General features: G+C 30.7%; 1 protein-coding gene across 2 annotated transcripts; it reads left to right on the forward strand.

Moving 5' to 3' along the window:
- The first annotated feature begins 5,554 nt into the window (after positions 1-5,554).
- Positions 5,555-15,650, forward strand: LOC148237531 (alanine aminotransferase 2-like). Of its 2 annotated transcripts, none has more exons than XM_088181600.1 (9): positions 5,555-5,735; positions 9,918-10,007; positions 10,281-10,375; positions 10,448-10,641; positions 12,570-12,772; positions 12,838-13,173; positions 13,248-13,391; positions 14,116-14,230; positions 14,303-15,650. In XM_088181600.1, the coding sequence occupies exons 1-9, from the start codon at positions 5,607-5,609 to the stop codon at positions 14,449-14,451; spliced, it is 1,455 nt and encodes a 484-aa protein (XP_088037726.1). In that variant the 5' UTR covers positions 5,555-5,606; the 3' UTR covers positions 14,452-15,650. The 2 variants fall into 2 exon arrangements, with proteins under 2 accessions (XP_088037726.1, XP_088037727.1); XM_088181601.1 differs by lacking the exon at positions 5,555-5,735 and adding an exon at positions 7,332-9,548 and having other exon boundaries at positions 9,774-10,007.
- The last annotated feature ends 1,429 nt before the right edge of the window (positions 15,651-17,079 follow it).

Consider the following 17,079-nt stretch of genomic DNA (forward strand, 5'->3'; position numbering starts at 1 on the left):
AATATTTTAGTATTTTTTGATTGGGGGAAGAGATGATACTATTTTTACAATAGTCTTAAAATTCAATTATCGCTTTCTAAAGCTCAATACTTATTAAATATTTTAGAGGCAATAGTTTAACTACTACGACCAATATCGATTAGTCAGTCTTACATTTTCGGCGATTTAATTAACACATGACCCCTTTGCCGTGACAATGTCCGCCGCAGCAATGCGGTAGTGTGCGCCGTTCGACCGTCGAACGAATGCATTCAAATAGTTTCACGAATAGGCATTCAGTTAACATAGTACTACGGCGAAGTCTTGGCTCTGTTTTCACGCTATTTATAAGCTGTTATGTCACGCAAATCTCTACGGGAAAATTTTTGATCAGTGTCCGCAAAAACGCCGAAAGAGACGTACGCAACTTCTTGCGTTCAAACTTCGAAAGGAACACACAACAAAAAGGTGAATAAACCGTGCAGTGTATTAATAAAAAGTGCTACTTCACACATCGTTCAGGCGTTTGTTTATCAACATAGTGATAATGATAAGCTATCGGATTATTAATTGTAACCTTCAGTGCGTGTTATTTTTTGCATTTCGATTTACGTAACTGTGTATGCTTGTGACGTGACATTCGGTGGTACTATACATTAAAATGTAATTCTCTCTGACGTGTGACGTCATCAATTAAACCACACAGAACATATGCGTTTTTAATAAGTTGCATATTGTGAATATTTTACGTTCAATTCTATTTCACGAGAATATTCAAATTGAAGTATCAGAATATTCAATTTGTGACGTATATTTGATGACGTCATGTATTAAAGTTTGTTTATAAACAAAAGTATACGCCTTTTTAATCAATACTATATCAAGGCCATCGCGAAAATTTGGCATGCTTTTACCATAGAATCATAGAGATAGGGTTGCCAACATGCCCCCGATGCTAACCCATAGAAAATAGTTTTGGAGGGTTGGAGAAGAATAACCAGATACTTATATATTTTACTAAAAAAATAACTGATAAAGAAACTAAATTTGGATTAACAAAAATATTTAGTACGCCCATTATTTCGATCAATGGTCAGCGTACTTTATTGATTGTTATCCGAAAACAAAGCGTTCCAAGCATTATTAAATTCTTAGAAATTGTTTATATTTACTTGACAGGTAAAGGTGTGTCAGTTATATGATTAGAATTCGCAATTTTATCTGGAAGTTTCAGGGGTATTAAGCAAAAAAATAATATATCTCATATTGCGATTTCTCTCGAGGGTTGATTTATAAAGCACATTTGTTATAATCATAGTTTCTATCGTTAAATTATAAGGAATTATTTTAATTTTATTATTTTTTTTAAATTTAGTATCTATCTGGTTATTAATATGGATACGGCACTAGTAATTATCCGCTTTTGTGAATTTTCTTCGCTCGACTTTAAATAATTGTCTGATATCCCACATTTTATTCTTGCATTTGGAGCTCTTCATTTAAAAACCACATAAATGTTTTGTTCCTTAATTAAATTGTTTAAAAATAACGTGGAAGATTTATTGCTCGATAATGTAGAAGGTTAATTTTTTTATGATTTTTAACATTGGACATTTACAGATTGTGTCGTAATTCAAAATTGATACAAACGTTGTGACATAGTTTTACATTTTATCTTATTTATTTTATTTACTTTATTAACCCTTCGGTTGTCAACATTTTGGATTTAATATCTATATATTACACAGTAAAATATATGTAAAAGTGTTATAACTCTACTGTACATTAAAAATGTATTCAAATTTTTCTTCAAACTTTTTTGACGGCGGATCGGACAATTTTCGCCAAAGTAGCAAAAACCGATGTGCCGGATCTTAATAAAAATAGCGGAGCTATTGTCCTATTAAAACTGTATTACAAGAAATACAACTTATACAAAAACATAAGTTTATTTGTCTGAAGTATTGTTATACACGCTGCAAACTATTTTTTCTAAAGCCTGTTATATATCATATATTTATTATAATTATGTGCACGTTATGTATTATCTACACTAGAGCAGTTTTTACACTGATATGATATGCACGATAATGTGATAAGCATACAACAGTTAAAAAGCCGTAAATTTAAAAGTATATTTCATAGATAAGTACTTTTTACTTCTGTTATTTTTTTGTTAATTTTCGTTGGTTAATAATCTAACCTTCTAAAACACGATAAGAATATTTCGTTATATAACAATTACGTTCAGGGACAGTTTATTGATAAGACTAATGACAACGATGACCTATGGTTGCCTGTTATAAATCATATGTGAAGGTGGCAATATAATAATAATATCATGTCAGTCTGTTCAGTGCTCTGCTTGCGACGAACTATTAATACAATTTTGCTCTGTTTAATATAACCTAATATTGTCCAGTAAGTGTTAATAGTTAGTTGTCGATATAAATATGCACGAAAAGTTATATAGAAGTTAAATCAAACTCTTTTGATAACGAAAAAAATATATTAAGGAACAATTTTATAAGAAGTTATACAAGTATCAATTTAAAGAAGATATGTTCAATTTGCGCATGCGCAACTCAATACTAAATCATAGATAAATAAATTAGCACGACTGACTTATGCATACTTACATTTCTTGTAAATCGAGTTTAGACGTATTGCGAAAGTTACGTAAAGTATTACTATTTTTGCTGTACAACTCAAGGTTTCTGTGCGGTTTAGTATATGCCAGATATTTCGAATCTATTGTTATTTTCATAATATATGTATGTAGTAGAGTATTTTTAAAATGATAAATCTTGACATGTAGATAATATTTTGAAGACTAAAAATGTGACGTTCTTAATGACCAGAGCTTCGAGTAGATCTTTTGGCATCCGGATCACAGAGTATTAGTCAAAATCCAAAAATAGTATTTCCTGTAGGGTCAGATAATGCGGCCCTAATATATCTATCTTTTGTCTCTCGTTATATGTACGTACGAATTTAATTTATGAAAATATATTAAATGTCTATTTAATTCAGTTCTCGTTTTACAGCTCTGTCGGTGGTGATTTAGCGCTACACGCTTATTTTGACAGACCAATTGCTCATAATAATAAAATATTATACATATGAGATTTTAATAATTATTTTTTTAAAATGAAATATGTTATTAACTTTCTTCTTACGGCGCGTTCCGGTGATGTACAATCACTGTACTTGTACAAATTTGTGATTTAAAATTGTAAAATCGTGCGTATTATTACGATACCATGTTCCTAAATCTCTAATGACGACGTATTGACACTCACATTAAAATCTCTAGCTAAATAGTGTCAAAATTAAGTTATAACAGTATTTTTTGTAATTGAAAAGAAAGTTTCTAAAAGCTCAGCAGTTACTAAAATAATAAACTAACGTATAAATTAAATCTGATATAATATAAGGCTTACAGTAAAACCCCACTCAATCAATGCATAGTTGAAAACATTTTTAAGTCTTCCCTAACATTTTTCTTAATATCCGCTCTAGCTTTCGATCCCATTATTGATTTTTCCCAATTCTGGTTAACGTGAGATAGGGGAGATACTTGAAAGGCTTCCCTTTTAGTTATGACCGCAATTTAGACGATAAAGATAGGGTGTGCCAATATCGACAGTACGAAATATATACGTACCTAAAAGTAAAAACATTATTAAATAAAAAGTGTAAGGGTTTGCATGTTTTTACTCTATTAATTGAGGTTTAAGGCGAATTAATTACATAAACATTCATGTTAGATTAGGGAAATCTAAGAAAACCGTAACGTTTTTGTATGGCAATGAAATTATAAACAGTTAATGTATGTATTTAAATATAATTTACACTTTACGTATACACACAGAACGTTTCAAAATTTAAACTTGTTATGTGTCAGCGAACGTGGTCAGAACATTTACATCGTTTATGTAAGATCAATTTTGCTGTTAATTTATATAATCATTATTTTAAATAGATACCTTGCAGAGAGTTATTCATAGGGTGTTCATTGTTCTGACCGACGCTCAGTTACGACTAATCTATATATTTAGATTTTAAAACGTATTTAGTATAGGATTACCATACGTCCGAGATAAACTTTTCACAAAATTTCCGAGATGACCTTTATATAGCTCTTGAACAAAAATGACCGAAATGACATTGTTCTTAACCGTACTATTTATAATTATGGTAAGCCTATTTATGTAGCAAAACGTTAGTCGCTTTCAAACCATTTTCAATATTGGAAATGTGACGCAGGGGGAAGTACATAATTACTGAAAATTGCGATTTTCATCCGATGATTGGGGAATAAACATGCGCACGGCGATAAAAAACTAAGTGTTAATTTTTAAAACGTATTTTTGTCGTAAAATGTTGTCGGCCGCTTTCATAGCCGTTAGGGCCAAACGCATCAGAAGGTTCATAACCATTAGTATCTCGTATCTGAGCAAAAAAGTGCCAAACCAACCATTGAATCGACCGCACGATTTCGTTTGTTCTGCACTGTAAGCAAACGCGGCACCCATCTTTTTGATATATTTTTCATACCCATTTTTCGTGCAAAATTAAAACCAATGAACTATGCGATACGCCTGTGGTTTCAACAAGCTCGCGCACTTTGACTCGTCGATCACTCAAGACCATATGGTGGATTTTGTCGATCATTTCTGGCGTAGTCACCTTAAGTGGACGTCCCGAACAATGTTCATCACTAATGGATGTGCGCCCACGTTAACGTTAATCCAATTGTAAATAGTTTTAATCGCCGGTGCAAATGTGCCATGAAAGTATTAATTTACAAATCACTGCACGTATTTTTCCTTTGTTCGAAAATAACAAAGGTTGTTTGTTTTAGTCAATTGTAAAAAATAAATGGCTGACAATTTGATAGCAATGTATTGACAGATATTCTCAGGACTTATTGACCTACCCTCGTACATATAGAAAAGTTGAAATCATATAATTTCAATAGCATCTGCCAAATTAATTATATTTTCACTAGCAAAAATATATATCTACCAGTGAAAACATATTCTTTTGAATAAATTACTTTTTTTTAAAAATATGTTCGTGATGTTTTTTTATATATTCTTTAAGGGATAACTCGAGAGGTTCTGGTTTGGAATTAGGAACGTCATTTTAGCTTTTTCCAGGGAGGGGGAAAATGGGAGGCAAAAGTTCGTTCGTTCAAAAGTCAGCGGTCGTTTTTTTTAATATTTCGATTTCATTGAGATTTACAGTATTTTACAAGACGTCCATGTTAAATGACTGACAATCCAATTTCAAGTATTTTGTGTGGCCAGCTTCTAACTAATTAGTATATAAATTAAAAAAATATATTGCATAAAAATAAGCACATCACTTCAAATGGGGCAAAATCGATTTTTACATAATGTTTAATATTTTTTCTCATCCTTCATGACCCGATAACCACTCAGTATCACTCCCCAATCAGGGGGTTGAAAGGCTTCAGGGTCGGCGGGTTATGGCCGTGATTTGAGCTGTGACGTGTTTTCACAGGCGACATGTGGGGGCGCGCCGGCAGCCGGCAGCTGTTGTCAGTGGCAGTCGCGGCCACCAACGGCTCCAGTCACCACGCTACCAAGACCAGAGCCATGGCTTCGTCCGCCGCCAAGAGATGCGTCACCATCGACGATATAAACCCTCACGTGAAGGTGATGGAGTACGCGGTGAGGGGGCCGCTCGTCATCAGGGCCGGAGAGATAGAGAAGGAGCTGGCTAAGGTAACGTATCATTTTTATTTTATTACATTGTTGAGTAGAGATAGTTGCGCAATGGAATACTTTATTTGGATTTACTTGTTATCTGAAAAAAGTAATTTAAATTTTGACAGAACTGGTTACCATGACAACGGATTAGACTGAATTGACATTTGATTTAGAATCTTAAGATTCATATTCATGCAATGGAATGTTGTTTGTGAATGTCAATTGTATTTTTTAATGGTCTGTGATTATTCAATCGTGTTACTTTAGAGACAGTTTGTGTAATAATTGAATAAGTTCAATTTTAATTCAAATTAGCAATCTTCACAATATTTTTAAAATCCATTGTTGAACATAGTGTAATTGCGACATGCTTATTTCGCTACCAACGATACTTAAAAATTATTTTATGTAAAAAATAGTAAGATCCCAAAACACACCTGATTAGAGTTCAAATGTAACTTCACAACTATGTAAACGCTTTTTGATAAGTACATTTACACAGTAACAATTGTTTTGATAAACTTTCTTTGTTTGATATTTTCAGTTACCATGACATTGGAACTGTATCATTTGCTTTTGAATTATCTATGATTACTTTTATTTTTTATTTACATATTTTTTGTTATTCTGCTTGCAGTCTGTCAATCTTAGATCATTTGCTTTAGATTTTCGTTGAAAAGTTTTAAATGCATACAAATTGCTATGTTATTGAACTATGTTAGGTGGATCGATGATAACTATGATATTACATCAATTGTCTTTCCTATAAAAAAACTACATATTCAGTGTACTAAATATTAATTTATATTTCGCTTTAAAATATGTATAGTCTGTTCAAGATGTGGACGCTCATTGACACAGTATTGGAGAAAAATATAATAGGGCGACCATGTGAAATTACATGGTTAAATAATTTTTCCTTTTTTAATTTAATTTGTTAAGAAAAATGTAAAATATCACTTTCTTACTTATTTTGTTTATTTATATACATATTTAACTCAAAAACATGATAGCAGTTTTGGAATCACTCTCCAGGTTGAATATCTGTTTATGACATTTTAAAAAATACCAATAGAATTTTACAGGAATTGTTTCATTGATTACAAAATTACATAACATGACAATAATTTATAATAAAAATATAACACATTATAATTTTTAATTCGATTTCCAACGTATGGTCACCCTACCCTTAAAACAGCCCTGATTTAGTATTGTTAAAGTTCTCCTATCGGTGAAACAAATTCGCGGAAAACTATATGTGTGAATGCATGTGTTGGAAATAATTCCAACACAACGATGATGAGCGTTAACATCTTGGATGGACTATTACACACTTATGTCTAATACAGGCTAATATTTATATGTTGACAATAAATTATTTATTAAGAACGTCTGAGATTTTTGATTATTTTTTAGATTTTTAAATATCTATTTTTGTCTAGCATTAGTACATATATCATTATATAGTCGACAAATGTCACTGTCATGGTGTGACTAGTCGGCAGTTTGTATTTTTTTTTATTAACTTGCATCCTTTGTTTGATTGGCACTATACACAATTTCTGTGTCACTCATAAATTGAACCCTAGATTGTTTGAATCGCGTTCCAGTCGCTCTTCAGCGTTTCTTTTATTGACATTTTTAACTATTTGAACGATATCGCCTTACATGTGCGGTGGTCGATTTTTCACTGTTTGATGTACCCCAGATAGTTATATATTTACATATATAACTGAAGAAATAATAAATAAAAACATTATATTTATATTAAGATAAAATAGTTTGATTTTTTATAAATGATTTACACTGCCGGTCAAGAGTTTAAGACCAAACTATTTTTTTGATGATTCTTTTATAATGCATTAAATAAATAAATAAAAATGGCGTTATATAAGAGATAAAACATATACATATTTTTCATTAAAACGTATTTAATAAAAAAACTATTTTTTCATCGAAAAATCCACCTTTTTTGCGTAATACAATTTTTACTATTCTTGCCATCTTATTAACTAAATTTATTAACGTATTGGTTGATATGTTAATCCACTCGTTCTGTAGACATACCCACAAAGCCTATTGAGAGTTAAGTAAGTTTTGACGAATATTCCAATCCAGGTTATCCCACAAAAGCTTAATTGGGTTTAAATCAGGCCAATAGGGTGGCCAAATCATATTTTTTAATAATTTTCCTTTTGTTTGTAAAAATCTGAATAATTTAGAAGCATGTTTGCTATCATTGTCCTGTTGGAATACAAAACCTGGTCCAATAAAATATCTACTCATAGGTAAAACTTGCTATTCTAAAATGGTCTTATAATGGTTTTTTTTTGCTGCTGAGAAACAATCTCACACCATGACTGGATCACCGCTTAGATTTATAGTTAGTACAATACAGTTAAAACTAATTTTTTCGCTGACTGTACGTCTAACAAATGTTCTATGTTTTGATCCAAACAATTCAAATTTAGATTCATCAAACTAGCACTTTGCTATTTACTATAGCACTTATATCTTCAATTGTCCAATTTTTATGCTTTATGACCCAGTCATGCATTTTATTTTTATTTCCTCAGCGTAACAAAGGTTTTTTGGCAGCAATGTGTCCTCCAAAATTTGCTTCCCGTAATCGACGTTGCACAGTTGACAACGAAATATTTTCAATATCACTTTTTCACTATGGAGCAAATTTCTGGTCCTGGAAGTCTTCTATTTCTTTTACAAGATATTATTATATGCCGATCTTGCTGTTTTGACGTTATCCTAGGTCTTCCCGGACTATTTATATCACAATTTAGTCCTGTATCTTTTAATCGCTTCATGTATAATTTTTAAGCAATGTAATGAAGCAAATTTACCGTGTTATTGGGGAGTCTACTGTACATCGATTGTTATACAATAGCTTTCTAATTTTAAATACACCTTTACCAAACGGCAGTGTATTTAAAAAGTAATGGTGTATTTAAAAGCTACTACAGTAAATACCGTTCTTTTAGTAGTAATTAGTAGTAATTATGAGAATATATGTACATAAACCAGGAAAATATTGTTTATTCATATGTAATTTTTTGGGTTTCAAATATTTTTTTAATTTTATTAATTTCTTTATTTACCTAATTCCACATGAATAAGAATCAACTCATTCTGTGGTTACAATTTAATATATTAAAATTATACATATATGAAAACGAATCACATATTGCATGAATTCAATTATTATAAAGTAAATTGAGTTATGCATCTCTCATTCAACTAGATTTTTAAAGCAATCATCACATTGAATTTAATTGTTTTTAGTTTGTTATCATACTGTATTGTGGTTATGAATCAAATTAATGATATATTTAATATTAAGTTATTATTAAATGCACTTTGTTTTATTGTTATGAGTTTCTTTATATAAATGATAGTAAAAAATAATCATTTCTTATCTTGAATCATTCATTCTATTGATTGGAAAATGTTATTTGGATGTTGAAATGCTTTCAATTAACACATTTGTTTTGACGACTGTTTGTGAAGTTCTCAAACTACTAGTAATATTCATTAGTGTCAATTATATAAATTGACTGTTTAGTTGTCAAGCTATTTTAATACCTTTTGTATTTTTTTCTTTACTCATACACATTAGACATATGTATACAATATATATGATTAAATAAGATATGAAGATTTTCTCAAATAAAATATTTAGGCTGATTTTTATCAATTTAAATAGCTTTAGATGGTTCTGGTTTTTTACAATTATTAAACATAAGATTTAATGATAAACAAAAACTCGTTTAACTGGCTCAAAACGTAACTCCTAAATATGCAATTTATATGGTAAGAAAGCAATAGTTTTAAAATTTAAATAAATATATTTTTTATAATTTAAAAACATTTCTTGGCTTATATAACTTGTTTTTTTGAGAAGTAATGGTTGTTGAATATTTGTTACAATAAACTTGTTTGTAAATGTAGACAATATTTATAATTTCTATGATAATTTTATTTACTCTCACATAACTTGTTAATGATATGAAAGTTGATAACATTCAATTTATGCAGCAGGATGTAAATTATTACTGCCCATGTGTCACATACATATAATATATTGTAAGTGATATGAATGCATGTATTATGAGTGCAATGTTTGATTTTACTTATACAATGTTGTTGCCATGATCTAATTTTATTTTATTGTTTTTTCAGGGTGTAGCCAAGCCGTTCACTGAAGTTATCAAAGCGAACATTGGAGATTGTCATGCGATGGGTCAAGTCCCGATTACGTTTATTAGACAGGTGATTGCATTGATAAAGATATGATTAATCAAACGTTCCATGTTTCATTAAATATTATCGTGTATCAATTTTATCACATCACAACATATGCACGTACACAGTCGGTTCAATTTGCCAAATATTAGCTTCAATGGTTTAAATTGGCATTGTTTAACACAACGGAACAACAGTTTAGTTCTATCAATTGCCTGGCACATATTGGGGAATCGTGTTACGTTGATAAGTTTGCATTATTGGGCAATGTGTTTGACATTGACTTCTTTATATTTATAGGTACTTGCGCTGGTTGCATATCCGCCCTTGTTGGATGACCCAAAATTCCCTGATGATATCAAGAAGAAGGCGAAAGATATACTTGAGGGGTGTCGGTACGATACAGAAACATCTTATTTAATGCTGATTTAGGATTATATGTATCATTATGGTCTGTGTAATTACAGAGGAAGTTCAGTCGGTTCTTACACTGATTCGCCCGGTATTGAAATAATCAGAAGAGACGTCGCTGATTACATTCAAAGACGTGATGGAGGCATTCCTTCCGATTGGCAAAACATTATATTGAGTGCTGGAGCATCAGATGGCATCAAGAGTGTTCTAAAGTTGCTCATTTGCGATGTCTGCGGAAAGAAACCTGGTAATTATTATTTCAGTCTTCTTAATATTGAATGCTTTTATTCATCTTTTTTCAACACTACATATTTATTGGAGATTTTTCACTTCTGCTTAATTCCTCGACTACACTATAAATTGCGTTTTTTTTTATTGGATATTGTCAATTCTTCTCCAATACCAAATCTGGAAGTCATTGATTCTAAGTCCTTTCCTCGTTGACTTACACTCGATTGATGGGTCGTTTTATCGCCGCGTGATGTGCAAAAACTGGTAGTTTCACCAGAACTTTGCGCAACACGGAGATATAACAAAAAAATATGATAACTTTTGAATTAATAGGAATTTTTTCAAAACAAAAATTTATCAAATTTTTTATATTGTATTGGAACAAATGTTAAAATTATATTTTATCAGGGTTTTTCAATCTGTGTGTTGCATAAAATCAAAATTAAAATCATAAAATTTGTTTTATTTCTAGTTTAAAAAAATATTTACAAAGAAACTAAATATCTTATAACTCAATATAAATAAAATAAAATAATGCTGGTTTTGAGCATTAGTTGACTAAATGCGTTGATTTCGTTTCTATGAAAAATGTGTATCCGCATTGAATATAAACTAAAGAAAAATTCAACTTTAGTATGATATAAATGTAGTGTGTCACATATTTTTATTTATTTTTTAATGTTTTTTTAACAAGTAATAAAACAAATGGTTCTGAATAAAATTTGGTTAGGGGCACCATAAAACAACATAAATTATCATACATAAAATTATATTTCAGTCTTCCATGGGATAAAATTTGTATGTTTATAGCTTTGCCACGCTTTAGGAATAATTTACGATGTTTAAAAAATAATTTACGATTAAATTATACTAGCATCCCCTGTATAAACAAAGAGCTCTTTGATGGTCAGTGGTGGCAATAAAATAATTATGCATTGAAATATTTTCTGATATTTTTGCATGCCATTTCGAAATTTGTTAATATGTGGGGGGGCACTATTCATGCCATATTTAAAAAGATATTGTTTAAATTAATTTAAGTGATTTACAGCCCTAAATTATAACTAAATAACCTTATTATTAGGCTCAAATGCTTATGGTACCTTTAGATGGCCAATGAGTACTAGCGATTTTCTTGATGACACCTATAGAAGCCATCTGCAGTGAAAATGTTAAAGCATAAACATTGATTCATAGATGGCAGTACAAAACTCTTTAGTTTTTGGGGATAAATACTATCAAACCCGCCGTTAAACATCAGAAATCGTAAAAGAGAGTCACTACCTGTCCTGTGGATTACCAGCAGCGGACAAATCAGATAGATATTACTCGACCCATTGGTAGAGTGTTAATCTATGTCTCAATTTCATCATGGAGCATGGAAAAAAATTAACTACGTGGTAATACTTCATTGTAGTTTTAGCTGTCTTGATTCCTCTTCTTATATCTCGCTATGCAATATTAATAAGTATAAAATGTAAAATGGTAAATTATATTAAATATGGGCTATGTTTAAAAATATTTTCTTATTTATTTATTCAAGTATTTTGGCTATTTCTTATATTATTAGAATAATTTCTCTCAGGGTCCTAAATTGCAACCGAGCAAAACTTTGATTAAATAATGTAGGGTGGTGCCTACGCTTAACCCTTTAAACGCCAGCGATTTTTTAATGAGTCACCTGTTATTTCTCTTCACGCGTCAGTATCTCTCTAAAAATAAATATAAAATACTCGGTTTAGAGATAAATAAAGCTAGTACAATAATTATAAATAATTAATAAAAATAATTTGTTAACTTGTTTTAAAAAAATATTTTGCTTAAAAAAATAATCAACAAGTGACTCACCGGTGAGCCGCTTAAGCAGGGTCTTTTAGAGTAACTATATATAAAATGATTATGATCTTTCAAAGAGCGTATTTAGATATTTTAAAAATATTATAGGTGTACTCATTCCCATTCCACAATATCCTCTGTATTCGGCTACTCTGGCTGAGTTTAACATGGAACAGGTGGGATATTACTTGGACGAGACAAAGAACTGGGGTTTGAATCTGCCCGAATTGGAGAGATCTATCGAGGCTGGCAGAAAAGTTTGCAATCCCAGAGCGATTGTTGTAATCAATCCTGGAAATCCTACTGGACAGGTAATTTTATATTACCCATATATACAATCTCAATTGGAGTAGGTTTAAAAATACCATTTTTTTAGGTGCTATCTCGTGCAAACATTGAAGAGATCATAAAGTTTGCACACAAAGAGAAGCTGTTTATATTCGCTGATGAAGTATATCAAGACAATGTTTACGCGGACGGCTCCAAGTTTTATTCCTTCAAGAAGGTATTGATGGAAATGGGTCCGCCATACTCCGGCATGGAGTTGGCCAGCTTCATGTCCTGCTCCAAAGGATACATGGGAGAGTGCGGCTTGAGAGGAGGATACGTCGAAATTGTCAATCTTTGCCCTGATGTCAAGGCGATGCTTTTAAAATCCATTTCTGCTATGCTCTGTCCGACTGTCTTAGGACAAACTGTTATGGACTGCGTTGTATGTAGAATTTCATAATGATGTTATATGTATAATAGGATGATTTTAAATTTATTTACGTTTTATATAATTAGGCCAATCCACCAAAAGAAGGCGAAGAATCTTATGCTTTATATGCCAAGGAGAAAGCTGAAGTTCTTGAGTCGCTGAGAGTTCGTGCTAAAATGGTTGCTGATACATTTAATTCGTTCGAGGGATTCAGCTGCAATCCTGTTCAGGTATTTTATTGTAATCAATATATTAGGTGTACAAATGAGTTTTGGTATTAGGTGTTTCAATGTCAGTAATGAGCCCTACTTTAGGGGGCTTTAAAATTTGAAAACTGAGCAGAGGCAAGAAGAACCTGTGTTATAGATTGGAGTAAATAACTATCTCTAATAATGTATGTTAGATGGGTTAAATCTAGAAGGCTTATAAAGTGAGTGTCTCACTACAAACTATTCTTTGATGAAAATTGGGTTATATACCACAATTCTAAATATATGTATACATTGATATAACTTGGATTATCAGTTTGTAGTGCTGGTAAGAGTTGGGAGTTCTGAGTCGAGTCGAGTAATGCTTTCCTAGTGCAGATGCGATGGTAGAGAATGCTTATTTAGACCAATGGCAGTAATGCTAAACTCTGCCTATGTTCAATGAAGCAAGAGTTTGTCTTCCGTGTGATCCTTTATAGGCAAAACCATTGTTGTTTATTAAATAACAAAGATAAAGTATTGTTGGACGCATGTCTTGAAGATCATACATATATAAAGGTACATATTGCAGTCGAGTAGTTATTGTTATAAACGCTAATGCTTTTCGAAAGTCCATGGCTATTGCGAGTTTAATTGTTCTTCATATTTTTGGGTGTTCTTGGATATAAACTAGTCTCAAATTTATTAGTACACTTATTTTATTTAATGTAATACAAAATTAATTAAAAATTTTTTTGCTCAATAGGGCGCTATGTATGCTTTCCCACAAATCAAGCTGCCCGTTAAAGCTATAGAAGCAGCGAAGAAAGCAGGTCAACCAGCCGATACGTTCTATGCATTCCAATTGTTGGAAAATACTGGTATTTGCGATACATACAAATGTTTATCATGTATATTATGAACAATTATTCATGTTTACGTATATTTTTTAGGAATTTGCATCGTACCAGGAACTGGATTTGGTCAAAGGGAAGGCACTTATCACTTCCGCACGACGATTCTGCCGCAAGTGGATAAATTGAAGAGCATGTTGGAAAAGTTCAGCACTTTCCATAAAGATTTCGTTAAACAGTATAAGTAGATTGTTCTGAACGCAATTTTATATAAAACACACCATGAGATTAACGTTACTTAGGATTTTTATTATCTTTTGGTTACAATATATTGTAACTTGTTCCGACTGGATTGTTTCCGTTTCGAGCGGAATTCTGAAGAATGCTCAAAGACAATATTTAATTAAGCAATGCTTATTATTATTGACAATACTTAAGGAAAAAGCTTACTGCTAATATAACAACGTTTTAATTCGTAGAATTAGTTAATGATTTTTTTTTACAAAATTTAAAAAATGTTTAATGTTTAATTTATTGTTTATTATTGTTTTTTTCAGTCTATTGCGAATGTTATGTTGATTTGTGTTTTATAATATTATTTTTTTGGGTCATGGGAATTAGGAGCTACTGTGATTTCGGAGAATATGTAAAATCATTAAAAAAGACAATTTTATTAATATTATTATTATTTAATGTTTAACTCATTGACATTAATAACGTGGTGCGATTTCATATACATATTGTATTTATAAATAACAGATTAAATTTTAAAATGGCCAATTTTTAACTGAAAATAAAATGTTTCGGTGCTAAATGTGTTCTATGTAGTGTATGTGATAATAATATATACATACATATATTAACATCTTAGACATGTTTAAAAAAATGTATTTTTTAATGTTGTGTTTAACCATGTAACGTTAACATATCAGTAACAGAAAATTTTATTATATAGCGAGGCATTTATATGTTTTTTTTTTAATATGATGATGTTGCTATCTTAATATTTATATTCAATTCTAAACATCTATACACTTTGTTTTATCAAACACATCATTAATAGTTACAAACCCTACGCATTGCTATGTATTTTCAACCCTTCAATACAAGCACCTGTACACCCATTGAAATCTGAAAGCTATTGTCACGCTGTAACCATGTGTGTATTTTACCCAACGTGAAATTAATGCATTCCAAAACTGTTGAAAGTATTACGCTTTAATGAGTACTATGTATCCAGTCCCAGTGTTATTATTATTATTATATTAATAATTCCAATTCTGTTAAATGTGTATAGTTAGGCATGTTTGTTAATGCGTATATAAGACTTTCACGCTTATGCATGAATTGTTTTGTGTACGAAGTTGATACATATATACAAAATTTTTGAGTGTGATACGTTGTATAGTTGTACCTTTGATATATTGAATAAAGTAGTAAGCATTCAGTCTTTATTTCTATTATGAATGTGTTCCTGAATCTTATATTCCTATTCCTAATGCTTAGTAATTATAGAGGTAGAAGTTTGTGAGTAACGTTTTCTGATTTGGCTCGTCCTTAGAAATGATCTAAAATTAAATGTAATTGGCAAAGTTGCTGTTAAAAAAAACGCAAAAAGATAAGTTTTAACTTGTGAAAAATATAAGAAAATTTATTTTTGCTTTTCTAAAACACAATATCACCATATGCTATATATATATTCGTAAAAAAATGATATTTGTAAAATTAATAATTTATTGCCCATTTATATTTGTAATGTAATAATATTTTTTTAATTCAAATCTTGCGTTAATTTTGGGATACCTTTACTTTTTTTAGTTCGCATGATCGTTTCATTTTTACTTCTATGCTATTTTATTTTAACAATTTGCTATTTATTCTGACCCTGAATAATATAATTATGTCTGCTAAGAAAAATTCTGACAGATTTGATTTTTATTTTAACCTAAAGTTATTTAAATTCTGACCATTTAATTTGTTGCCAATATTTTTTTATAAAAGCTCCGTTTACTGCGATTTTGACCAAAAACTCGTATATTCCAAGTCAGTAGGAAAGTTTTTTTATGGCAGCATTAAAGCTTATATACAATCGGGAAAGGGGAGGAGATCAACGATTATGCTCTTCCCCGATTTTTGTTAAATCTAAATAATTTGGAGGCGAAGCTAAAATATATGTTTTAGAATTTTAGATGAAAAAAATATTATTAGACCCTTTGACTGTAGATAACACCTATAGAAGTCGTCAAGAAAATCACCAGTAGGCATTGGACACCTAAATGTGTCATGAACCTTCGAAAATTATAATATGTTTTTTTTTGTATAATTTAAGGTTAAAAAACACTTTGATTTATTGAAATATTATTTAAATAACTTATGGCATAAAAAGGTGCTCTCCCACATATTAGTACATTTTGAAATATCAGCCGCGGTGAAAGGGTTTAGTAGATGCTTTCATTCTAGTTGCATAAGTTCGGCAACAATGGAATTTGTATGTTTCGCAACCTGCTCGCTTGAATATTAGGAGTTAATTGCTATTGGCTTCGTTGATGTTCTATTGTCCACAACACTTCTTAAACCATGCTGCTAAAATGGAAATACAAAAAACAGGTCAAATCCATTAGTTTTTATACTTCTTTTGGAGGCATTTATACAGATTAATTAACATACTATTATGTCTTCTTGCTTGGTTGCTTATTTCTGGGTTAGTTATTCATGCAATGTAGTCACCCACAATCATTTTAAAAATGTTTTTTTAGAGTAACTGTATATGGAATCGGTAATCCAGAATTTTCTCGACCCTAATATTATTAGTTTCAAAAATAACTTGAGAACAACTTCATAGTGGAAGATTTCATTGGCACCATTCCATCTTAATT

Source organism: Plectrocnemia conspersa, unplaced genomic scaffold (assembly GCF_051122295.1).
Source record: "Plectrocnemia conspersa isolate PC_06_02 unplaced genomic scaffold, ASM5112229v1 ptg000002l, whole genome shotgun sequence".
In the NCBI taxonomy this organism is placed as follows: Eukaryota; Metazoa; Arthropoda; class Insecta; order Trichoptera; family Polycentropodidae; genus Plectrocnemia; species Plectrocnemia conspersa.